This window comes from Microtus pennsylvanicus, chromosome 12 (assembly GCF_037038515.1).
Source record: "Microtus pennsylvanicus isolate mMicPen1 chromosome 12, mMicPen1.hap1, whole genome shotgun sequence".
In the NCBI taxonomy this organism is placed as follows: Eukaryota; Metazoa; Chordata; class Mammalia; order Rodentia; family Cricetidae; genus Microtus; species Microtus pennsylvanicus.
The window spans coordinates 61,472,184-61,498,169 of NC_134590.1; the positions used below are offsets into that span (position 1 = coordinate 61,472,184).

Sequence of the window (25,986 nt, forward strand, 5' to 3'; positions counted from 1 at the left end):
TGCCCCCTGTCCCCTGCTGCCGCTCTGGGGTTACTGCTTGGGTCCTTCTTACAAAACAGTGTATTGTGGATAGGACAGTTTCCCAACAGGGAACATCTGTCACAACCTCATGTAGAGAAAACAGTTTTGTTAGCACTAAAAATGTTTAAAATTTGCTAGGCGATGGTGGCGCAGGCCTTTAATCCTAGCATGTGTGAGACTGAGGCAGAGGCAAGCAGATCTCCGAGTTCCAGACAGCCCTCGTCTACAGAGTGAGTTCCAGGATGGCCACTCCAGGAACGTCACAGAGAAAACAAAACAAAACAAAAGTTCAAATTCAGTGGCACCCCGAGGAGCAGAGGGAACGGTGGCAACTGCTCACCTGTGCCTGGCAGCATGATTTCTGCACCTTCTCTCTAATGATCCCATTTTCCCCTGGTGTCAGTAGACAGCTTTTCCTTATCTTCCTCTTTCAGCAGCCTTTCTCTCTCCAGCTGGGGACACTTGTCACCTCTCTGAGCCCTACTGTGGTAGGCAGGCCACTCACCTTACCAGAACCTCCCACTGCCTTCTTTCTTCCAGGTCTTTCACATCATGGTAAATTTTAATTGGTTGTTTTCATATTATTCTGTGCCTTATGTGGCTTCTTAGCTCACAAGGTTAATTTCTCTCCAGTAACTTTTCTGTATTCATTCTTGCTTTTCCACCAGACGAAGGGTGAGAGTTGTCTGAGGAATGTCCTTCCTGGGAGTACCCCCGGGACATCTCCTCCTGGAGTTCTGTTCTCAGGGTCAGCCGCCTGACTGTGTGCTCACTACTCCCCAGAGCTGTGCTGTGGGATGCCCCATGGCTCATCTCGATCCATACAATCTGACCATTCTCGGTTTTCACCACATCTGGTTATCCCAGATATACACAGCTTTTCAAGTGACCCTCCTAGCTGCTATTAGTGAAAATGGCCCCATAGGCTCATTTGTTTGAATACTGTCCGTGGAACTGTTTGGGAAGGATGGTCCTGTTGGAAGAGGTGTGTCACACTGAGGGGGCAGGCTCTGGGTTTCAAAACACTCACACCATTCCTGGTGTGTCTCTCCCTTTCTTGTGAACCAAGATGTAAGCTCTCAGCTGTTCCTGCTGCCATGCCTTTGCTTGGCCCCCAGACTCTAACCCTTTGAAACCACATGTTCCAAATTAAACACTCTTTAATAAGTTACCTTGGCCATGGTGTTTAATCACAGCAATGGTAACCAAGACATCTATATGATCTGGGAGAGCAGTCCCCTACCCAAGAAGACATGGATATCTAGGTATAGCCAGAAAATGCTGCCAGATTCCGGCCACCCCTACCCACCAACACTTTGGCTAAGCTCCTTCTCTGTTGAGGGCACCAAACTCAACAAAGACTGGCTGGTGTGTGAGGTACCTTGGGCCAGCTTCTCCTGGGGTGATCTCCAACACACAGGGACAGACACTCGAGAAATTCTGTCCACAGATACCAACAGCCCACTGGTACCTTAAAGGGGGTGCTGTAGGTGCCCTCGGGGGTGACATTCCCAGTCCGGTCCAGGAGGTTCTGGCGAGGAATCCGAACTTTGTGGAACATGGCAAATCTGTGCAGGGAGAAAGGTGGGCTTACATCATGCAAGTCCCACAAGAGCATGTCACATGCTTCCTGGGCTTTCCTCCTCTCCCTAAGAGCAGCTGAAGGTAACATCACCCCCACAGACAAGGTGCATGTGTAATGGGACCATGTGTGGACCATCACGGCTGAAATCTTTATTCCCTGGGATGGAGGTGCTCCCACGTCACTGGAAAAGAGAAGCTCCACGCCCACTACCCACTGGTGCACAGCAGCGGACACACACCTGACAGGGGGACTGACATCGCTGCACCCCAGACTTCAACCTCAATTCAGAATTCCCAGTACAGAGGGATAAAACCAGCACACGGTGGTTAAAAATGCTAAATGAAGCCGAAGAGCCTACAGCCCCGTCCACTGATTGGGAACAGTGGTCTGCTTCCCCTGAGCAGCTAGGAAGAGGGTCCACCAGGCGTTGCTAGGGACACCGGGCACTGACAACCCAAGACATTTTGCAGTGGTTTAAGGAAGAAGTTTGTGGAAAGCTACAAATCTATGTCAACTGCAAAATAAAACACACTTAAAAACCTCAGTGGTTCCTATAGCAGCGAGTCTGGTGGCTGAGATGCTCTGCAAACACAGAGGACCTCATCGGTCACCAGCAACCATCTGCCATGACGGGAGGCAGCCTGGGGCTCCTCGCCCGCATCTGACCTACTTTAGCCCCTGGCTGGAGGCAGCCTCCCTCCACCTGAGTTGCCCTCACTGAACAGCAGGCAAAAACAAAGTATTTCAAAAAGGACACACCCTGCTCAAGACTACCATGCTTGCTACAGCTCTACCTGACCCAGATCCCCGCTGACCTGTGGCCTTCCCCATCTCTTCCCTGAGAACCATGGGTCTTCCTCTGAGGGAAGCAAGCTGCCATCTCCTCTAGGAAGTCAACACGATTTCCTGCCCATTCTGCAAAGATCACAAGGCAGACCCCTCATCTCCAGGACACCAACGGGTAGTCCTATTCAGAGTGATTACTCGGTTGTCCCTGTTCCCCACTGAGCCGGTTTCCTGCAGCAGATTCTCGGAGCGGTTATGTTTTTCTACAAGTCTACAGTACCTGGTCCCTACCAGGAACTTAGTGAAAAGGAACAGAGGTGCTGGGGTAGGAGGGAATCCTCCAAGGTGAAGGAGCTCCAAAGACCATGTCCCAGGAAGACACAGCAGCCCTTCCCAGTACCCACAGGACAGAGCTAAGAAGAGCCCTTGGGTGACAGACCTAGATACAGTGCACCCAGCTAACAGAGCGCGCTGTGTCTGGCAGCCACCTGGCCTGTGCCCAGCCTGCAGGCCGCACACAATGCCCCATTTTTAAGAAAACCCAGCCTGAGAGCCAAGCCCGAGGTGCTCCATCTGTTTACGTGAAAGCCAAGGAATGCTTTTCAAGTCCAATGTTGTCAACGGAACGCACTTTTTAAGGAGTGGAAAATCTTCCCCCTTTTCTGCCACAGAGGTAGAACGAGTCTGACACACTGGTGCTTATGAAGTTCCCACTCTAGTGTCGGAAAACCTCACGCGTGCTCTTTGGGTCACTTTTCTATCCACAGAAATGGTCAAAGGGGTCCAGCTGGTGGGTCTCCGGAGGGCAGGGGATACGTGTGCAGCAGAGTGCGACAGTGTGACACAGGAGTGTGGGGCACAAGGCACTCACGTGCATGTATGTGTGATATGGGATGGGTGTGCGACATGGGGGATGGGAAGGTCAAGCAGGTGGGGGGGCATACAGATGGGGGCCGCGGAGGCTTAGTGTGTGTGTGAGTGTAAGAGAACAGCAGGACGGCGACACGGGACACCTTTGTGACCTAAGGCCAGTGTTACAGGGAAAGATGAGTGGGGGCTAGCAAGAGTGTCGTAAGTACGTAACGCAGGACACGCATATAACACGGGGTATGTGGGATGGGTGTGGCAGGCGTGCTGGAAGGGTGTAGAGAGTGTGTATGTCATATAACCTCCGCCCTGGGTGTCCTGCTGAAAATTCCAGCAACTTCCTTCTCTGGGGTCCCCCTTGAGAAGACCAGTGCAGCCCCACCTGGAGCAGATCCTAATCCAGGGCTCCTCAGCCTCTTCAGGGAGGACTCCCCAGGCCCAAAGGCCCGGCCTCATTATGATAACTACCGTGGGCACCTTGGGGTTGGGCTCGGTGTCTCCTGGAAAGACCCTTGTCTTTAGAAGGCTTGATTGAAAGTGCTCCATGCAGCTAACGCTGCTCTGGATTCCTAGGTAGTCCTGACGCCTTCGGGGAATCTCACAAAAGGACAAAAGTTCACTTAGAAATGGACCCCAGTTTAAAAGCAGCACTACAATTTGAGAGAGAGAGAGAGAGAGAGAGAGAGAGAGAGAGAGAGAGAGAAAAGAAAGCAGCACTACACTTTAAAAGAGAGAGAGAGAGAGAGAGAGAGAGAGAGAGAGAGAGAGAGAGAGAGAGAGAGAGAGAGAAAAGAAAGCAGCACTAACTTACAGTGCTGCTCTTTGAATTGAGGCCTAACACCAGCAGAGCGGCCACTCAGTCCTGGAGCTCTGGCGTCCTCTGCTGGTAGCCTGTGGTCAGTGCAGGCAGGAAGCTTAGTTTAGTTTCTTCCAAGGACTCAGTGGCCAAGCATGACAGAGAGGGCATAACAGGTCACTGGACTGATTTGCTTTGCTGGAACAGCTGCTCAGGCTGACCTGCAGTGTGTCCATGGTGACACTCAGCCAAGCCTCTGCCATACCTGTACGCTGAGGCTCGTGTTAACGTCTGATTTGGTGCCTGTGAGACGCGTCCCAGGACACTATCCATTCCCTAAAAATAGGAGCTGCCTTGATGGGCCAAGTTCAAGCTCTCTATTATGTCCCAAAGTTACTCTAACTGCTCTAATCTGTAGACCAGGAAGAGCAGCAGACAGAGGCCCTGGGACCACTGGCTATATGTTACAATACTCCACCAGCACAAGCCAAGGTCAGCCAGGCTGCACACAGAGCCCTCGGGGGGGGGGGGGAGGATGGGGGGGGGCGAATGACAGCTCTATGACTTCTGAGCCCTGATCTTTCTCCTTAAGCTGATACTGCTAGGTACTGGTGCTTCTGGCCCCCTCTACACCGCCTGAGGCCGGCCTGCAGAGTCAAGAGGCCTGAGTCCTCCGCTGGTCCTGCCCCAGCCTTCTGGTGATGGGCAGACAAGGGAGTGTCCAGGATAGCCTTAGGAAGTACCTGGTACAGGTCAGGATCTCTCTTGGGAGGTGGCTAGACTCAGTAGCCAGACACAGCAGCTGCCTGAGGTGATGCTGAGAGCCTAAACACACAGAACTGAGGTAGACAAACACACTTAACACAGCACAGGACTCAATGCTTGGGGATGCCCTATTTGGCCTCTTAACAGTTGAGTTACCTCGTGGGCAGAGAGGGGTCTAAGTGCACTGGGCCAGGCATCCTGTAGCTGGGTGGAATGTGCACACACTGACCCCGGGTGGAACACAGAAAAGCGGCCTGGGCTGCTGGCAGCTCCCTTGAAGGCTAGGCATAGAAGAAGCTGGACTAGAAATGGTAGGGATGGTAGTGAGCCCTACCCTGTTAGATGCCACTCAGCTGCTGCCAACCTGGGTCTCAAAGACAGACGCTCAGGGGCACTGAGAAACTGATGTGGGATGTCCTTCTGTATATGTGTTGCTTATACTGGTTGATGAATAAAGCTGTTTCGGCCAATGGCTTAGCAGAGCAAAGCCAGGCAGGAAATTTGAGCAGAGATAGAGATAGAGAGTAGGTGGAGTCAAAGAGACACCTGTAGCTGCCGAAGGAGACAGACACCGGAACCTTAGCACAGTCCCACAGTGATACACAGATTAATAGAAATGGGTTAATTTAAGATGTAAGAGCTAGTTAGGAAATGCCTAGGCGACTGGCCAAACAGTGTTGTAATTAATATAGTTTCTGTGTGATTATTCAAGTCTGGGCAGAAAATGAACGAGCAGTCTCTGTTTACAGAGAACCCTTGGGAGCTGGCTTCACCACTGTTCCTCCACCTGGGACATGATAAACCTCGAGCCACCCAGCTGTCCTACCATGGGAACTCAGCCTGGTTAAGGAATTAGCAAAGGTCCTTCCGGGCTCAGCCCAGCCCACGGTATTCACTCTCATCTGGGTGCTCAATGCACAAGGCTACAGATCAACCCTGCTTCCAAGCGGCCGTAGGATGGGGGTCAAAGGCACTTCCCTGACCATCGTGCGCCCAGCACTTTGCCAATTGCTGCCTCAGGGATTCAAAGTGAATATTCATGGCAGACTCCACAGTGGGCAACTAAGGCCGACCAGCAGGAAACCACAGAGGAAGGAAGGGCCTGAGGTTTCCTCAGGCAGCAGGGGGAAGCCCTAGACTAACCTGGGAGCTTGGAGAGCCACACTGTGAGAAGCTGACCCACAGAGTGCTAGGACAAGGCAAACCTCTCAAAATTGCGACCATGCAGACCATGGCTGCTACTCAAAGAAGTGCACTGGTGGGGCCTACCATAGCCAAGCCAGGCCCTGAGACACCCACACTCTTGAGTGAGTGTGGCACTGGCAGCCAGCTCCAGCCTGTGGCCTAGGAACAACCCTGGCGCCCCAGGGAGGTAGCATCTGTCTGATGACGTCAGTGGCACTCACCCATTATCCAGGCCATTCTGCCCCAGCTTCTTCCCTATGTCACCGACCATCACCCCTGGCATCGGAAGCAGAGTCTTTGGGTCCCGAATCTGTACAAAGCCATGAGGAATAACAGCCAGTTAGTGTTTCAGCGGACAAGGTGGCATGTCCAGACAAGACAACCATTTTCAGGGGCAACTCTGGATAGCTCTGGGTCATACCGGGTCCCCTGGAGTGATATGTACAGGTCTGGAGATGGAGTTTTCCGCGGAAAATGGGCCTCTGCAGCTGACAAAAGGCAGAGCCCTCAACACAAGATCACCTGGACTTCTGGGTGGGCCCTAAATCCATGGTAGGTGTCCTCACAAAAGGAGACAGACTCAGAGAGGGGCAGAAGCTGGCATGACATGGTGACCAGTGGATGAAGCCAGCAGCTGGGGATGGCAGGAGTGAGCATCCTTAGCCATCAAGGAGTACCCTGAGCCCTGATTCCAGCTCTTGAGCCCAGTGGCTCTCCTGACTTAGACAGGCAGCACAGGGTGGGGTGGGGGCCCACACTGTTTAGGGGAAGTGCAGAGATCCTGTTCATGCCTCAGACAGAGGACCTGCAGGATACTCCAGTATAACGTCAAAAATGGCTGCACACACATGTGCTGTGGGAAGGCCAGCCAGGACATGACCCAGAGGGTGCCCACTAAACAGTCCCTACAGGAATGCGGGCACGACTAGCTAGACTCCTGACCCAGGGGCTCTGCCAAAAAAAGCCAGGTTTCATTCCGCATGAAGCAGCACTGCCAACCATGAAGCAGAGGCCCCACTGCCTCCCTTCCCCTCAAGGGGGTGGGGTCAGTGTCTAGAGATGCTGTTGTTCTAGATGACAGACACTGATGGCACACAGTAGTCAGGACCAACCACGGCTCTGCCTACCCACCCAGAAAACACATCTAATTCCAGAAGGCAGTCCAGGGTACAGTATGGACTTAGCATGTGGGAGACCTTGGGTCCAAACCCCAGAACCAAGGGGGAAAAATAGGGAGGGAGAGTGGGTTGGTTGAATCGAGGCACTTTATACGAGTCACTAGCTTTTATTTTGTGGATCTGATTTTATTTAACTTTAATATATATAATAGTAAGGCTAAAGCTCAACCATAGGCATCTTTTAATTTTCTATAATCTTTCAGTAAAGATTTAGACACAAATATTTTGGAAACCTTTTGAAATAAATGCCATAAGAACTGAACAACTGGAGAGACAGTAGAGATGACCAGGAAATGTCAAGGTTTGGATTACAGTCCCCAGAACTAAATGGTCTTCAGCCCATGGTGTGGTGGGGAGGTGGGATACGGTGTGTCTTTTAAAGGACAAAGTGTGTCCCTTAAAAGAGGTTACTGAGACCCTGGTCACCTCCTGTTTCTTCTCATTTTGTCCCCAGGCACAGCTTATTCAGCTTCACACTCCTGTCAGGATACCTGGGCTGCCATAGGCCTACAGCAGCACCAGAGCCAGGAGGCCATGTCCGGACACCTCAAAACTGAGACTGTTTAACCCTTTCCTTCTTTGAAGTTACTGTGTTAGGAATTTTGTTACCGCAGCAGAAAGCTAACATAGGAGCAACTAACAGGGCAAAAACAGTTGGCAGTGTTCAAACAATCAAACAAACAAGCCCACTAGTGGGGCCTGGAGGGGTGGCTCAGTAGTTCTTGCAGAAAACACGGGTTTGGTTCCCAACACCACATCAGGCAGCTCACAACCAACCCACTTCCAGCTCTATGGCACCAGACGCCCTCTTCTGGCCGCCACAGGGACTGCATGTACACGGAGCACAGTACTCAGCCATGCACATAAAACAAAAACAAGTACATCTTTTTTTTAAAATACATATATATGGCTGGTGCCAGTTTCCAGCTCATCTGGAAAAAAATTCCAAAGTGAAAAGCAAAAATACCTAAGGCCATGCTTAACTCATAAATATTAATTGTGCAAATTCACCTATCCATTTCCCATGGTATGTGCAAGACTGTCAATCCTGCAGGCCAGCATGGACTGTGCCCTCTATACAGGAGCTCTGCAGAAGAGGGATGGTGAGGTGCCCTGAGTGCGGATGCTCTGCTGGAGGGGGATGCTGAGATGTCACTGAGTGCGGATGTTCTGCTGGAGGGGGATGCTGAGATGTCACTGAGTGTGGATGCTCTGCTGGAGAGGGATGCTAAGATGTCACTGAGGTTCCCTGAGTGCGGATGCTCTGCTGGAGGGGGATGCTGACTTACCACTGAGCTCCTCTTACAACAGTTGTTGATTCTGATTTTTGAGACAGAATCTACTCCGTAGGCCAGATCTGCCTCAGTCTCACCATCCTGCCTCAGTCTCCTGAGCGCTACTGACATGTGACATGGTGACAGGCTGCCGGGTGCTTAGCACCACTCAGAGACTCCAGCAGCATTGCAGCCCTGTGGTCTAAAATTGAGACATGCTACAGGAAGCCAGTGCCTGCACAAGCGTCTTTAACAGCAATGCAAGTCTGTGCTTGACAGCACTGTACCTGTGGCTGCAGGTAACTGTCTCCCTGGGCACAGCCCCACCCAGGGCTTACCTGCACCAGGAAGGAATGCAGTCCATGGCACCGGCCATCCGGCATGTAAAGCTGAGCAAACACCACTGCATGAGTTGCTGTCTTGCCCATGTTGCCCACCCAAAATTTGGCAGCCTCGAAATCCGGGGAATGTAAGATGAACTCCTGTGAAGGGAGATGGTGGCTTTGAAGTCAGCATCCGAGACCAGAGAATGGCTTGTCCTCGCAGCGGGCTCCGCCCAGGCTCCAAGCCTCTGAGCCAACAGCAAGAATGGACTCAACATTGTCTTTCCTGTGCGGGCCAAGCTGACTTTATTTTTGTCCCAGGATCACCATACAGAGGACATGGAAAATGAGGCTTGGTCTCTCACACGATGAACTGCTGGCTGGCACTTTGCCCACAGAGGCTGACACTGGCCACATCCTGCCAGCAGAGGTGTGCCACGTTCTCTCCCGAAAGCTAAAGAAGGGGCCTGCTTTCCCTTTGTTGCCCTGACTATGGGCACCTGCAAAGAGCATCAGCTTTGGAAAGGGACTTTGGGAATGGACAAGGGAGGCATAAACTGGTGCATGAGCTGGGGCCACACGTCCCTGGCACGGATGTGAGGCAGCAATTGCCCACAGCCTAAGGTATGGCCCCGGGGTCCTTTGCTACCAGTCAACACGGGCTTCCCACCCACAGAAGTCCCACTGAAGCCACAGGCACCAGAGTACAGTGGGATCAGACAAGGCCAAGGAATCAGAAAGACCAAGAGCAGGTCAAGAAGCAGGCAAGAAACCATGAAGATCTATGTGCTGGCAGGTATGACAAACTGCACGGCGGTCCCTTCCTCACTTCTCCTTGCCCTGGCAGGGCTGCACACAGTACGATCCATCCCATTTCACCACACAGCAGTTCGGGCTGGAGCCCACAGTCAGCCATGTGGGCGAATGGGCAGTGAGCAAGAGCTGAACACCGAGCTTCATTTCTGCACGCGGACCCTCTCGATCACACCCCAGCTAATGGAGAGGGGCGAGGCTCCCAAAAGCACACAAAGGAAGGTGGTGGCAGAGCACAATCCTCAGACAAGGGGAGAAAGGGGGCTTCCACACCCCATTCAGCACTGACCATCCACGACATTGAAGAGCCATGTCCCTCCCACCCTGCATACTAGGACCTCCTAGAGAGGACAGTAATGGCCTGTCCTCACAGTGTCTCCCAGCAGAAGGCGGTGTCCACACAGAACAGTGCCCAGCAATGCCCTACCAGTGGGCAGCAAGGGTATCACAAGGAGGCCAGAAATATGGCAAGTAGCTAAGATCAAGGCAGCAATGGGCAGAGAAGGCTGTGCAGCCACCAAAAGCCCTATGAGCATGCAGGCAAGGCAGGCCCCAGGGTTGAGGCTGGGAAGAACCACTCTCCTTTGGAACACTTCACGGAGCAGGAGTATCTGACCTTCCATGTGTCCCCATTCACTCAGCATGGAAGGCGAAGGCTTCACGCCTCAGCACAAGGCATGCTCTCAGAGGCATCTGACAGAGACCTCTGGTGAGTGTGTAAGGGGACAACACGACAACACTCTTGATTAATTATTGTCCACAACATTTCATGTGCTCCACAGGGGAGTCCAGAACCTACCTGGGTGGCAGGATCGTAGTGAGCTGTCGTCCGCATGGCCTTGGTGTTGCTCCCATGACTCAGTTCAGTCAGAGCAAAACAGCCAAAAATCTGAACATTAAAGCACAAAGTGACAGCAGGTGAGAGATGTGTTCCTGTGTGTAGTCCTTTCTACCATGACCCCTCGAAGACCAAAGCCAGAAGCCCGGGCACACTTCTCCCTGCCTCTGCAGGCAGACGATGGGACAACTGAGCTACCCTGCTGCACTGGATACCACTCCTACCTGCTGGCAGCAGCCTGGGTTGGGTTTAGGCTGCGAAGACTTTTACAGCCAGAGGAGGCCACGGGGGCATTCAGGCAGGCAGGAGAGCTAACTCCACAACCAGACAGAGAGGGTACGGCAGAGCGCCAGCCTGAGGGCACTTAGAAAAGCAGGGCCTGGCCTCCCAGGGCTCTCCCGTGGCCTGCCTGTCCACGGGTAAGTACGGTGATGGCGCTGGTCATGGCTCACCGTAGCCGACTCACCTCCAGGTTAAACATCTTTTCAAGGTACTTGAAGCGCAGCTCAGAGGCAGAATTGAACAGTGCGGATCCAAACACCTGAAATGTAACACAGATGGGGGTGGGGGGTGCAGCTAGCCGCTCCAGGCTCAGGGCAGGCACACCTCACACCTACCCCACACCCTCCTTACCTTATATCCCTTCCTACTGAACTACTGAATGAATATATTTTATCCAAGAACCCATGGGTGTAAATTTGCACCAAAAGCCAAAAATCTTGTCACTGACCCTAAATTCTGAATATTTTTGGAACCAGGTGGCTGTGGTTTGTGTCTGATGTGTGGCCTTGTGTGGACATGGGTTCCCTGCTCTCTGTCACACACTCACCAAAAAGTGGAGGACACATTTGGCAGCCAGGGACCAGTCGTACATGCCCAGGCTGTTAAGCAACACTGGGACCTTTATGAAATTCTTCAACAGTTCATCCACGCGGAAGAAGTCATACTCGAAGATCCGCTTACAGCGAAGGAAGTTCAGTTCCCGTTGCTTATCTAGAGGCAGATCAGTCCCAGGGGAGCGGGCAAAGAGAGGGTCATTCTCCAGAGTCTTGAAGATGGTTTCCTGTAAACACAGGGCACGGGGTGTCAACTTGAAGGCCAAAGGTGAGGTTTCATGTGCTCTTACACATTTGGTTTCTCTCGGGGCCATGGTTGCCTGGCACCTAGTCTGATCCACAATCCCCCAGATGAAGACATCCATCCCAGCTGAGAAGAGGACATAGGAATTCCAAGATCTTGTCCAATCCTTCCTTCTGGCATCCTGGGGCCCATCTTTGGGTAAGAGGAGACAGACCACACTGTCCCAAGAACTATCCATACCACAGAGCTATGAGGGCCGGAAAGGTCACTTCCATCAGGGAATAAAGACACAGCCAGACTCCACGTGGCCCTCACCTTGAACTCGACCACATCCTGGTCGTCCCAGAAGAGCAGCAGCTCCTTGGAGCTGAAGGAGGCTCTTGCTCGGTAGACACTAAGAGGTCCCTTGGGGATGTCCGGCCATAAGGCACTGTCTCTTCCTTCTGCTGTAGATCCCATGGTACTGTCAACCTGCACGAGAACCAAACCTGCCGTGTGACGCCATTGCGAACAGCTACAACATGTCAGAACAAGAGCAAAGCCAGTGGCTCTAAAGCAAGAGTAGCCAAGTGGTAAGGCATCAACATGGAGACACCGATGTCCAAAAGAGAGGGTGAGGCAGCACCCCCCTCCTGGACTGCACTCCTGAACAGACAGCGAGGACACAGGCAGAGCTGATCCATCTGCAGAGGCAGTGGAAAGAGGGCCAAGATAAACAGGCTGTGATAAACCAGGTAGCTGTGGACTGTCCAGCCTGAGGACACTGTGGTCTTTGGAGTAGGAGGAAGTTCAGGTCCCTCATGGATCATTAGGCCCAGAGCCAGGGAGCTTTCCCTCTGGAATTTGGCTACTTACAACACACGATGTCCCTGCTCACCTGGACACAGGCCCACTGGACACAGAAGTCGAGACTACTGTCAGTCTGTACGCAGTACTTAGGCATCCCACTGACAGAGCAGGTAGGTGCTTTTCACCAAAGAACTGTTCTGGAATTCTCTGGATAAACTGGGTCCTCTTCCAGAGACCCGACTCATCATGGCATACAGGCAAAGGGCCTATGCTCTGGCCAACAAGAATCCGAAAGCCAAATCCAGGCAAGGAGACCCAAACACCTTTGGGATCTGCTGAGGTGACTGTTCAAATGGTCTAGGACTGGATTTCAGGTGGTGGTCACAGTGCTGGCAATGCTTTCCTGTGACAGGAAAAGCAGGGGCATAGCATGGCTGAGCACCTGCCCTCACAGACCAAGTCCTACGAGACCTTCCCCAACTCTGAGCCAAGAAGGTGGTCCCCACAGAAACATAAGCCTCTAAATCCAAGGCCAGAGGGAGGAAACACAGAGACAAGAGCAAGGGCCCAAAGGAGAGGCGAGGGAAGGACAACAGAATGAGTTTCTGGAACAAAAACTATGTCTTGGTAAAGACTGACAGGACTGGAAAACTTCCACCATCTGTTCTCAGGAAAAGAGAAACCTCGGATTCTGGTCAGGAGACAGAGGGGACATCAGGACCCATACACCAGGGGCACTGTAGGAACACAGAAGCAGGAGTCAGCTCACAGAGGCAGTAAGGGGAAAGAGGCCATGGAGAAAACTCCCCGTTCCCCACATGCGCTACAGTGGAAGAAGACACAAGGTTAAAAGGGAATGAAGAGGTTAAAACAACGAAGTCAGGGCTGGAGAGAAGGCCCAGTGCTTAAAAGGGCTTACTGTTCTTGCTTAGGCTATGGATTTGGTTTCTAGCACCTATCTGAGCTTACAAGTGTCTCCAGTTCCTGGGCATCTAACACGTCTCTGAACTCCTTGGGCTCCGGCACACATGTGGTTCACAGACACACATTCAGGCACACGCATACACACAAAGATAAATATTAAAACAAGCAAACAATGAAGGACGCCTGCTACTGGATTCGAGACAGACTCGTGACTGGTAAGAGGCAAGAAGACTCCAAGAAACAAGGCCAGTGGCAGGGAGCAGTGGTCAGTTTCCACGAGACTTTTCCCTGTTAGGGGAACACAAGCTGGGCACTGCTGCTTGCTACATATTCTTGCTCCAAGCAGATTGTTTCTAATGCAGACTATTAGAACTAACTACAGTGCAAGTAAGGACGGCTTCTACCAACCCAGCCCCAGCTTAGGAAAGACACAAGACAACTCTGTAGATCGGCACGGGTCGTGACCCCTTTGTGGGCCAAATTACCCTTTCACAGTGATCCCCTAAGACCATCAGAAAACACAGGTACTTACACTATGATTCATTACGAGTAGCAAAATCAGTTAGGAAGTAGCAATGAAAATAACTTTATGATTAGGGGTCACCACAACATGAGGCACTGTATTAAAGGGTCACAGCATTAGGAAGGTTGAGGAGCACGGCTGTAGACAAGGAGCTAAGATTTTGGCAGCTGTAAGGAGAGATTAATTTAATTAATAGCACCTGGAACACCTCCAAGACCCAAATGAGCTACCTGAGGTAATCAGCCTCCTGGCAACACTGGCCAGTAACTCATGGCTAGCAGCTAACATTGGCAACAGAGCCATCAGCAGGGAGAAGCAATGGGGGCTATGACCACCTAACTGGGTGGAAAGCAGAGGAACAGCCACAGACGAGTTTAGTTTGACAATTCCAGTCCACATAAGCAATCTCCTCTGCCTTTACCGTCTATGATGGTAGAACCTTACTGTCAACTTGACTGGACCTGGAATCTCATAGAAATCTTATTTCTGGGTGCACCTGAGGTTGTTTCCAGAGACATTTAACTGAAGGAGGACCCAAGGTAAACATGGAAACATCATCCCATGGGCTGGGGTTCCAGATTAAATTAAAAAAAAAAAAAGAGGGGCAGGCAAGATGGCTCAGCACTAAAGGCATCTGCTGTCAAGCCTAGAGACCTGAGTTCAATCCTAGAGGCTCACATGATAGAGGGTGAGAACCAACTCCCCTAGTTTGTTCTATGATCCCCCCCAACACACACACATGCACATGCATGCTATGGTAGGCACAAGAGCCTCTGCCCCACAGTATAAATTAATAAAACAATTTAAAATATATATATAAGGGGTGAGGGTGCAAATGGCTCAGTAGGTAAAAGTGCTGGTCATCAAGGTTGATGCATGGAGTCTGAGCTACATGAGAGGACAGAACCACATACATACACACACACACACACACACACACATGATAGGAGAGGACAGAATCCAACCACACACACACACATTACACACATGGTAGGAGAGGACAGGATCCAACCACACACACACACACACACACATACACACTACACACATGGTAGGAGAGGACAGAATCCAACCACACACACACGTGCGCACACTACACACTCACACACATGCTACACCCACACACACAAATCCAAAAATGGCCAGCTGAGCACAGCACTCGTCCCTCGCTGCCATGCTTCCCAGGCGTGATGGACTGTGCCTGGGAGCTGTGAGAGGAAGCAGGGCTTCCTCCCCTCAGTTGTTTTGCCAAGTATTTTGTCACAGCCACAAGAACGGTAACTAATGCATCCATATTGTATTTAGGGAGCTGGAGAGGTGGCTCGGCGGTTAAGATCCCTTGGTGGCTCTTGGAGAGGACCTGGGTTTGGTTCTCAGCACTCAAAGCAGCTCACAACCAGCTAGCTCCAGTCCCAGAGGATGGGACATCCTCTCCTGTCCTCTGCAGGCACCGTACCCACATGCTGTATACACATACACACAGGTGAACACACACATAAAATAAGTATGTGTGTTGTTGTTGGTTTTTTACTCTTTACTTATTCTTTACTCTTTGTTCTTCTGGTTCTTTACACTTTGGAGGCCCGCCACCCAGCTCCCAAATAAATCACACACAGAGGCTTAATTCTTACTTATAAACGCCCGGACTTAGCTTGGCTTGTCTCTGGCCAGTTTTTCTTATCTTAAATTATCCCATCTACCTTTTGCTTCTGGGCTTTTACCTTTCTCTATTTATGTATACCTTTCTTGACTTCTTTCTCCGTTGCTTGCTGTGTATCTGGGTGGCTGGCCCCTGGTGTCCTCCTCTCCTTGTTCTCTGGCTCCTTCTCTTCTCTTTCCAGAGTTCTCCTATTTATTCTGTGTGCTAGCCCCGCCTATCCTTTCTCCTGCCTCGCTATTGGCTGTTCAGTTCTTTATTAGACCAGTCAGGTGTTTTAGACAGGTAAAGTAACACAGCTTCAGAGAGTTAAACAAACGTTCCACAGCATTAACAAATACACCTTAAAATAATATTCCACAACATAAGTGATATATATTATATACATACACACATACATACATCTCCTATCCTGCCATGGGTTATACACCTGTAACCCCAGCACTTCTGAGGCAGAGGCAGGAGGATCTGGTGTTAAAGGCCAGCCTTGATTACTTAGTGAGTCCAAGGCCAGTCTGTGAGCCACATGACACCCTGACTTAAAAAACAAACAAAACAACCCTTGCACATGCTGTCACTTGCTTCTTGTCTGGCACGCCACAGAAATTCAGTGAGAAGCAGCAGTCTTTTCAACAATTCTGGAGCTCCACATAAAAGGACAAGGTTCTCACACACACAAAAGTATCTCCCCATTCACAGATCTACACATACAAACTAGACCCACCAAATTCTTATAAGATGACGGAAGAGCCTATTTCTGTCCTCTTAGATTTACAAAACACTCTTGGATAAGGCATGTGATGGCTAATTCTGATCACCAGCTTGCCTGCATCTCCAGTCAACTAAAACACAAGCCTCCGGTCATTCCTGCGAGGGATGCTCTTGTTCAGATCATCTGAAGCAGGAAAGCCCCTTCTGGTGGCACTGCCCAGATAAAGGGAAGGAAAGTTTGCATTTTGCCTGCTTGTTCCCACTCTCACTGGCAAGCTCACCTATCCTGTTGTGGAGGTATTCCTTCCCCAGTATTAGAACCAGCTTCCTCAGGATTCCAACAAAGACTAAAGACCAGGAGCTCCCCAGGACTACAACCCCAAACTGGGACTGCTGAGCTATCTAGCTTTGTGGACAGAGCAGCTACTGGATTCTTGGCCTCTCAGAATGAGACAGCCATTGTCATACTATCCAGGTCAAATCCTGTAAGCCAATCTAATAAATTATACACACAGTTTACACAAATATATAGATACAGATACGAATACATATCGAAAGGACGTGAGTCAGCACAGGACACACAAAGATCAAGTTCTCAGTACCAAGGAGATGTATTTGTAGCAGAGGGACAAAGACAGGGGACAGGAGACAAGGGAGGGGGGAGAACAGGGGCAAGGGAGGGGGGAAGGGATATTTGCCCCAGAGTGACAAAAGACTGCCTCTGAATAGAGAGGACAGATGTGACTCATGGGCAAATGGCAGTTTGTAAAGGGAAAAGCCTGTGTTAGGTTGAGGTATCCAATTATTTTTAATTGGACAGGCTAATTGGGGTTGTCAAAAGGGGGCTTTTGATTGCTGGACTTTGATACGTTGATAGCTGGACCTTAGGGTCAGCCTCAGGAGAAGAAAGTGGCCAAATAAGGGAACAGACCTTGATGGCTAGCGCTAGGAATAAACCGGTTTTTAGCAGCAGGGAGAAGGGTAAAAGGCAAAACCTGTTGGCATCATGTGCGCCATGCTTGGGCCTGCTAGAGCCCTTCCTTTATATCCATTCTCTTAGTTGTTTCCTTTCGAGAACCCTGACTAATACAGGTCATCGTAGGCAACAAGAGAAAGTGTGTTTCATCTTAATTACAAACACCTGTGGCAAAGGAGCAACGTGTGATGCAAGATCCCAGATCCTCATCAACTCCCAAAGGTCCCAGGCCCCCTGAGGTCACCACCACAGCTACACCGTGCCACAGCTGTCACCAACAGCCCGCAGAGCCAGGCTGTCTTGGCTCCAGTCCCAATAGATACAGTTTACCAGGCCAGTGACCTTAGCCAGTTGTTTTGCCACCTGCTTCTCAGAAGCAAGGATATGGTCACACAGGACAATGTCTGCCTAGGAGGTTCCTGGGACGCAAATCAAGCACTTGAGATGCTTCCTGCACTAAACGGCAGCTTCGATATCATTGTTCTCCAGTCTTTCCCTCCATTTAAAATAAAACATGAGGCCTTAGTTTTGGCCTGAAGTCTTCTATGTACAGCCCCAACAGACCAGAACCAGGCAACACTAACACTACACACTGCGTTATCGGACTGAAACTTTTCAGGCCGCCTGGGAGATTCCAGTACACCTGACCTTATGTGAAGATTTCCTCTGTTTGAGTCTTCAACAAAGTAGCTGGGGACTCCACCTTCACGGGTCTGTTCCTTGTCTCTGCTTCCACTTTAAAAACTCAGTTTCATGCTGGGCATAATGAATTGTCCTACTGTTCTGACTACTGCCAAGACTCTGTGAGCCGGGAGGATCGGGTTCAAGGCCAGCCTGGGCAATTGAGACCAGTAGGGAGAATTAACGTCTCGGGTATTGATCAGTGGCAGCTGGCTTCCTAAGATTTTGCTAGGTCTAGACTTCACTGCACCTGAGGAGAAGCATGAAGAGTATCCTGCCCAGGCCCAGTGGGGAGCAGTCCATAAACACTACAAACAAATTCAATCTACAGCTAACTCTGCTCAAATTCTGTCTTAGGATAACTCCCTGCGAAGGGACAGACTCTAAAAGCTGCAGTCACCTCTTTCTCGTACTAAAGAACATGACCTCGGGGCAGGGTGCAAACTCCCCAGTCCTGTCCTGAACCTCCCGAGCCCCGCATTTCCTCACCGCCCGGATCCAGCTTGGGGTCTGCGGTGCTAGTCACCCCGGCGTCCTACGCACTCTGTTGATCAGGAGTGTCCTGGTGTCTGAGGGCGGGGCAGGCTGGCGCCGCCTGCTCGACCTCTTCCTACCCATCCTGGAGCGTGACGTCATCCCTCCAAGCCACTCTCCGCCCTCTGCCCCAAGTCTTGGCCAGCTGGTGTCACGTCATCATTCTGTGCCGACTCGTAACCAAGGAAATGCGGATGCCTGCCAAGGCACTGCTCAGATGTGTTTCTGGGTTTGGAATTACAGGGTTTCGTCCTGGTCGCCCTCGACCGGGTTAGAGCCCTCGAGCTTACTCAGAAAACGCCCTTAGCCGAGGTCAGAGCAGTCCTGTTTTGGTCCAGGCTTCCTGAGACTCTGGGGGGCACTTCCGGGGAGAGTGAGACCGCGGCTCTTTTAAGATACACTTTATCCAGAATTGTTACTAGTTTCCGAAAGGGACCTCCTTACCAGGAACTCCTAGAATAGTGCTCCTGAAAGAGGTCCTCCAACCTCCAGGAGCATTACCTAGTACATCTGTGCCTGCACACATTACACACATAATAATAGTAGTGTCTGTGGCAGTGGAGTTGGATGGATGGGGGAAAGAAAACCGTTGGCTGTCAGTTCTGTGTAGGAGCGGTACCATTGCAGTAGGTAAACATGCAGGGAAAACTCACAAAGCATATTCCGCCTCCCCTGGCCACCAAGGGTGCACGTCGTCGTCCTGTCCTGCCCCTCCCCCACCTCCACCCTCACAATTCTCCAGTTCTCTGCCTCTGCCAAGTCCTTCTTCTCGGGACTGCCTCAGCGTGTTTGGATGCCATTGTTTCCGTCTTTATTTAGTTCTGCGGTGGTTGGGTTAAAGATTTGTCCAGTTCATTGTAAGGCTGAACTTTTCCTGCAATACCAGCACCAGGGAAGCCGAGGTAGGAAGACAGTAAGTTTCAAGCCAGGCTGGCTGACAAACCAAGGTATTGTGAACTAAATAAATCGGTCTCTCATTCTCAGCTCTGACCTGCTGTTCTTCAAGAAAGCTTCAAAAGGCTTGGTAGCTTTTGCCCATCCAGCTCCTCCCAACTTTATGGTCCCCTCCTGAGTCTTAGGACATTGCCTAGCCTGTGTGTGACAGAGAACTTAACTGGACATCTGTGTTGAACCCGGATGGCAATGAGACTGCAGGGTGGTGGCAAGAAGAACTAGACCCCACCTTCCTCAGGCACGGACAGCACTCAGGTCATCAGAAGGAAAGGGTTTTGTCCTTGCCTCAACAGCTGCTTCCTGATAAGACCGACAAAGGCTGCAGGTGGGCTGGCTTTTTGGAAGACTCGGGGAGAGAGACCTGGCAACCGGCAGACCCCACCCTTGCTCCCTGGTTACTCACTTTTGCTTCCACTGCCCTATCATGCTATCCCCCTTTTCTACCACTTGTCCTGTTGCTGTCACTGGTAACAGAGAGTATTGGCACATTTTTGTTTGGTGGTGGTGGTAGTGTATACACACTTGACTGTACATTGATAAAGTTTGCACGCACACTCTGGTTACTTGTCTCTTGCCATACCTTCCCTGTCACCACCACAGGGAAAGTGACAGTCACCACAACACTCAGTAGAGAATGTGGAGAGGATTCAGTACCTACTGTGGCTGGCGACAGCCCTGTCGCGACCATCCACACCAGCCCCCTTCTAGTTGTAAACTGTACAGCAGCGGGCAGCCCGAAGGGCGCTGGGATTGAAGATACACACACAAATGTTGAAGTTTAGTCATTGTGGATGCGCCTACTGTGAACCAATGGAGGGAGGAATCCCACTATAAATCTTAATCAATCCAACGGTTGTCAGCCTGAAAAGAAAAGCAGACTCACGCTCTCAGGAGTCAAAGATCTCCTTTGGGACTAGGAGAGCATCGCAATCCAGCCATGAATGGCCTGACTGACCACAGCATAGCTGATGATCAAGGGACCTAAGGGAATGTCACACGTACCGTGTTACAGGGACTTGCTGCAGGACTTGGCATTAGCTCGTTGGTGAAGACATACAGACGTGTTCATGCAGGCTATTTACCTGGATTTCTGCAATCTGAGGCAATCTTCTCTCCATAAGCCATGACACAGGGAAACTTGGGTAGAGAGGAGGGAAGTGAAAAGCCTTGCCTTTCGATATGGAAGGCATAGGAACCATGAAAAAGCCCAGTGTGTCAGGGCAAGTATGGTTAGTCTCTTGGCCAAGATTCAAAAGAGAAGGAGAAAAAAACAAAACAAACAGTAACAACAACAAAAAATGCCAAACCACAGATCTGAATTCAGTGAGTTCTTGTACCCCAGGACAAAGGTTGCAATAGGGACACGAGGTCAGAAATGGAAACAGAATCAGTTTAATAAGAAAGGGAAAAGAGCTGAAGAGATGGCTCAGCAGTTAAACAGATCCCCTTATTTATGGGCACTTTCTGGTAAGTCCCCCCCCCAAAAAGAGATCCAAGGAGGAATGTGTTGCCTGCCTGCCCAGTGGCACCCTCAGAGGGCAGACAGAAAAATTCTTCACCTCCACTATGGCCACACTGTCTCAGACCCCTGTCTAGCCTTGCTGGTTTCCTTTCCCTAAAGGGTAGGACTTGCATCTCCCAGGAATCCTTGCAGGACTTCTCTGCTCTGCAGTTCTCTGGTTACACTTCCTAACCTTGGGACCTGCTATGTGCCATAAACATCCTAGTGCTGTGATGTGCACGTTAACAGTGCCCCTTCTGGGGGTGGGGAACGGGAAGCTGTGATGTGCAGGTTAACAGTGCCCCTTCTAGAGGGAGGGGACGGGAAGCTGTGATGCTGCAGGTTAACAGTGCCCCTTCTAGAGGGAGGGGACGGGAAGCTGTGATGTGCAGGTTAACAGTGCCCCTTCTAGAGGGAGAGGAGAGGAAGCTGTGATGCTGCAGGTTAACAGTGCCCCTTCTAGAGGGAGAGGAGAGGAAGCTGTGATGCTGCAGGTTAACAGTGCCCCTTCTAGAGGGAGAGGAGAGGAAGCTGTGATGCTGCAGGTTAACAGTGCCCCTTCTAGAGGGAGGGGACGGGAAGCTGTGATGCTGCAGGTTAACAGTGCCCCTTCTAGAGGGAGGGGTCGGGAAGCTGTGATGCTGCAGGTTAACAGTGCCCCTTCTGGGGGTGGGGAACGGGAAGCTGTGATGCTGCAGGTTAACAGTGCCCCTTCTAGAGGGAGGGGACGGGAAGCTGTGATGCTGCAGGTTAACAGTGCCCCTTCTGGGGGTGGGGAACGGGAAGCTGTGATGTGCAGGTTAACAGTGCCCCTTCTAGAGGGAGGGGTCAGGAAGCTGTGATGTGCAGGTTAACAGTGCCCCTTCCAGAGAGCAAACAAGATCGGGTATAGAAAGACAGACCACAACAGCAGCAGCAGGATCTGAGAGGTGTCTGGTTGGTGCACGGAGCCCTGCCAGGGGAGGGACAGTTCAGTTGACTCCTAACGGGAGAGATGATCTCGAAATGTATAATCTAGAAGAAAGGCCCCAAAAGCTGGAGTGAGCCTGGCTTGTTTGAAGAATCAAAGACAATGGGACAGGACTCAGCAGGTGGAAGAAGAAGGTCAAGGAGTTAGGTTGGCAAGGGAAGTGGACTGTTGTTGTACTGAGAGGTGAGCCACAGCAGAGTAAACAGACACCCAGTCCAGTAGGATAGTTTCCCATAAGAAACCTTCCCAGGACACCAGCCCACATCAGCCGGATGGGTCTTCCTCTTCCCCAGGCGGTGGCTTTCGGATTTCCAAACTTTGTTCCAAGCCTAAGCCTGTAGGTTTCTCGGGTCTCTTTCATCCCTTTTTGACGTGCAGCAGTGAAATAGGAATGTGATGACATACCTATAATCCCAGCACTCAGGAGGAGGAAGCTGGAGGATCACTAGTTTGAGGTCAGCCTGTGTAGAAATGCAATTGGCCTGGCAGGCGTGACGGTATTGTTTTCATGTAGGTATAATTGTGCATTTGTCTGTGCCTGTGAGCATGCACATGTCCATGAATGCAAGTGCACATGGAAGCCAGAAGACGGCATCCACGCCCTTGGAGCTGGAGTTACAGGTTTTTCTGAGCTGCTAGATATTGAACTGGAATCTGAACTCCAGTCCTCATGATTCAGCAGCAAATGTTCTTTTCTTTTGTTTTTATTGTTTATTTATTTATTTATTTTTATTTTCGAGACAGGGTTTCTCCGTAGCTTTTTTTGGTTCCTGTCCTGGAACTAGCTCTTCTAGACCAGGCTGGCCTCGAACTCACAGAGATCCGCCTGCCTCTGCCTCCCGAGTGCTGGGATTAAAGGTGTGTGCCACCATCGCCCGGCTTTTGTTTTTATTGTTGATTGTTTTGTTTTTCAAGGAAAGGTTTTCCTGTGTAGCCCTGGTTATCCTGGAGCTCACTCTGTAGACCAGGCTGGTCTTAAACTTGGAGACCTGACTGTCTCTCCCTCCCAAATGCTGGAATTAAAGACCTGTACCACGAGGACCCTACAGAGAAACATGTGCTCTTAACAGCTAAAACATTTCATCATCCCCTAGGAGTGAAGATAGTCTTAAAAATCATTACTCTCTTGTCATTTGGCTATCAGACCATTGAGAAGATGGTCCCCAGCTAGGCCTTTAAACCCAAGATTCAAGAAACAGAGGTGAGCAGATCTGAGTCTAAGGCCAGCTTGGTCTACATAGTGAGTCAAGTCCCTCAGTTATACAGGAAGATCCCAGCTTGGTCTACATAGTGAGTCAAGTCCCTCAGTCAGTTATACAGGAAGATCCCAGCTTGGTCTACATAGTGAGTTTCAAGTCCCTCAGTTATACAGGAAGATCCCAGCTTGGTCTACATAGTGAGTTTCAAGTCCCTCAGTTATACAGGAAGATCCCAGCTTGGTCTACATAGTGAGTCAAGTCCCTCAGTTATACAGGAAGATCCCAGCTTGGTCTACATAGTGAGTCAAGTCCCTCAGTCAGTTATACAGGAAGATCCCAGCTTGGTCTACATAGTGAGTTTCAAGTCCCTCAGTTATACAGGAAGATCCCAGCTTGGTCTACATAGTGAGTTTCAAGTCCCTCAGTTATACAGGAAGATCCCAGCTTGGTCTACATAGTGAGTTTCAAGTCCCTCAGTTATACAGGAAGATCCCAGCTCTAAAAAACTGTGAACTTGTGCTTCTAGGCGTGTCATCACCATCATTTAGTTCCTATCTCCCTGCTCTGTGTCAAAACAGCGTGAAAGAGAGCCAAGAAACCTGCAGGCTTAGGTTTGGAGCAAAGTTTGGAAATCCAGAAGTTACCACCTGGGGAAGAGCAAGAGCCATCCAATTGATGTGGGCTGGTGTCCTGGGAAAGGTTCTTTTGAGAAACTATCCTACTGAACTCAGTGTCTGTTTACACTGCCCCATGGCTCTTGCCCCTGGCACCACACTTTGTTTTACTGTGAGGCATATCTTATAAAGTCTCTGCCCCATTTCCCCAAACCCTGATTTGAGCATCCACCAATTTGGGTCTCTTTAACTTGTTTTGGTAGAGATGGTAGGACATCCAGGCCCTGGTAACATGACCTGTTACAGCTACTCGGGTCCAGGAAACTTTGGTAACAGAAAGACCTTGCCTCAAAAACAGAGAAACAAAACCCCCAAACACAACAACAAACCACTTTATAGTCTAATAGCAACTAAAATGAGGAATGATAGCCAGCTTTATACCAGAAACCCCAAGCCAGCGACGCTCCCCTCCCCCCGTAAATACTCATTCCCCCTGGAAACTTTGCCCTCTAATTTTGGCAACACAGACAGATATATGCATGAGCTTGTGTTCCCCACTGTGAAAGCAGCAGTGACCTGGGGAAGCATTTTGTTGGGTTCTGGCCCCTTTATTTGGACAGCCGGGTATTCTGGAGTCTGGCTTTTGGGAAGAGGCACAGATCATTTCTCTTTAAGTCACTTGTCAATGAGTTTTCTCTCTCAGCACTTTTGAGGCTAAAGGAGCCACACTGAGTCACTAACTTTTCTCTGTTTCTGCACCCCCTTCCACACACACACACACACACACACACACACACACACACACACACCTTTTCAGGTTCAACAGATACTGACTTGTTGGCCAGCCTCCTCTGCCAGCTGGCAGCATCTCGGGGACAGTCGGCTTAGCTCTGTATCCTCAGTCCCGCCCACATCTGCAGCTACCATTGGTCACTGTTGATCTTTGGCCGCTGCAGCACAGCTAAAGACCTTGAATAGATTGGTATTACCATTCAGTAGGCTGAGGCTCTTTTCACTAACTGTACAGAAATCTTGACGAAGCAAAAGGAAAGTTCTTCAAGGGCTGTCTGGGTTTGATGGGTTTTGTAGCTTATGTTAACAGTGGTTTCTAGTAGCATGCTGCATGAAAAGCAAACAGTGGTGCCCTCTAGTGTTCATCTGTGTAGGAGGGACTCTGAGTCATAGCTCTTAAATACACGTCTAGAGTGTGAGAATTCCACAGCCTTTCACAGCGCTAGTGTGACAGCTCCCGGGTGGAGGGTGTCTGAGACCCTTGGCTCTCTGAAATTCTTCAAGCAGCCTAGAGCTGCTTCTGTCTGATGCTTTACAGCCGTCCATCCTCTCTGTACCCTCTCTTTATCCCCGATGTTCTGGTTTGGGCCCTGGCTGCCCTCTGACTTTTCAGCGGCTTCTCTTGCTATGACAACCTTCGTGGCTGCTGCCAGTGCCGTGTTTTGCTGTTTCTCATACTGTCCTCATTGATGTGGCAGCTGCTACCATCGTCAGGTCTCCGCTGCCACCCACTGCCAGCTCCTGCCACCCTCTGCTTCTCCCACAGCTCCTCTCTGTCACTCCTGCAGCTCCCAGACTGCTGTCATTGCTGCTGCTCCACTGTCACCTTCAGGAGCTGCAATCTGTTCCAGCGGCAGCAGGCAACTGTAATTGTGTGGCTGCTTCAAAGTGTCCATGGAGCAGCCTGAGGGTCACAGTGAAACCCAGAAGCAGCAACAAGGTGAAACTTTCGTCCACTCGGGTGTTGCCAGCAGGTTGGGAGGTGAGGCTGAGGGGTGAGAACTTGGCTCACTGGACCACAGAGCAAAGGCGTGCTGTTGGAATGTGCTGAAAGAAAAACACAGCTCTCAACTCAAAGGGAATAAGAGATAGCATAGTCTGTGATGAGTTTCATGACAGATAGTAACAAATTTCACAAAGTATTTTTTTTTTTTGGTTTTTTCGAGACAGGGTTTCTCTGTGGCTTTGGAGCCTGTCCTGGAACTAGCTCTGTAGACCAGGCTGGTCTCGAACTCACAGAGATCCGCCTGCCTCTGCCTCCCGAGTGCTGGGATTAAAGGTGTGCGCCACCATCGCCCGGCTTCACAAAGTATTTTTAAAGTACACTTGCGGGTACCATCAGGTAGGTGGGTTAGAACAATGTGCCTGTGCAAACGGCTGATGACACTCTTAGCCTTCACGTCGGTTTGTACAACAAATACTTGGTTGGGTAGCCATGTTACAGGGAAACAGGGACATCTCTGCTGTAGATTTCTTATGTTTTTGGATGACAGCTTAAGCTTTGGGTTGGCAGAAGTTAATGTTCTACCAAGTTAATATATTTCAGAGGTTTTCCTTTTAGTCATAGGAATTTTGGGTCAGGCAATCCACGGCTATGAAAGCCAGATAACCATTGTAGGTACCTGCATTCCAACTCTCAACAATCACGAA

General features: G+C 50.5%; 1 protein-coding gene across 2 annotated transcripts in view; it reads right to left on the reverse strand.

Moving 5' to 3' along the window:
• Positions 1-18,419, reverse strand: part of Acox3 (acyl-CoA oxidase 3, pristanoyl) — a 33,268-nt gene extending 14,849 nt beyond the window's left edge. Inside the window, exons 1-8 of one of the 2 annotated variants that reach the window (XM_075943804.1) lie at positions 18,262-18,419; positions 11,827-11,982; positions 11,261-11,494; positions 10,898-10,972; positions 10,393-10,482; positions 8,796-8,939; positions 6,227-6,315; positions 1,493-1,589 (exon numbers count right to left, since the gene is read on the reverse strand). In XM_075943804.1, coding sequence (XP_075799919.1) covers positions 1,493-1,589; positions 6,227-6,315; positions 8,796-8,939; positions 10,393-10,482; positions 10,898-10,972; positions 11,261-11,494; positions 11,827-11,970 — 873 coding nt within the window. In that variant the 5' untranslated portion in view covers positions 11,971-11,982; positions 18,262-18,419. Of the gene's footprint in view, positions 1-1,492; positions 1,590-6,226; positions 6,316-8,795; positions 8,940-10,392; positions 10,483-10,897; positions 10,973-11,260; positions 11,495-11,826; positions 11,983-17,739 lie in introns of both variants that reach the window. The other variant, XM_075943805.1, reaches the window with a different exon arrangement.
• Between the last annotated feature and the right edge of the window lie 7,567 nt (positions 18,420-25,986).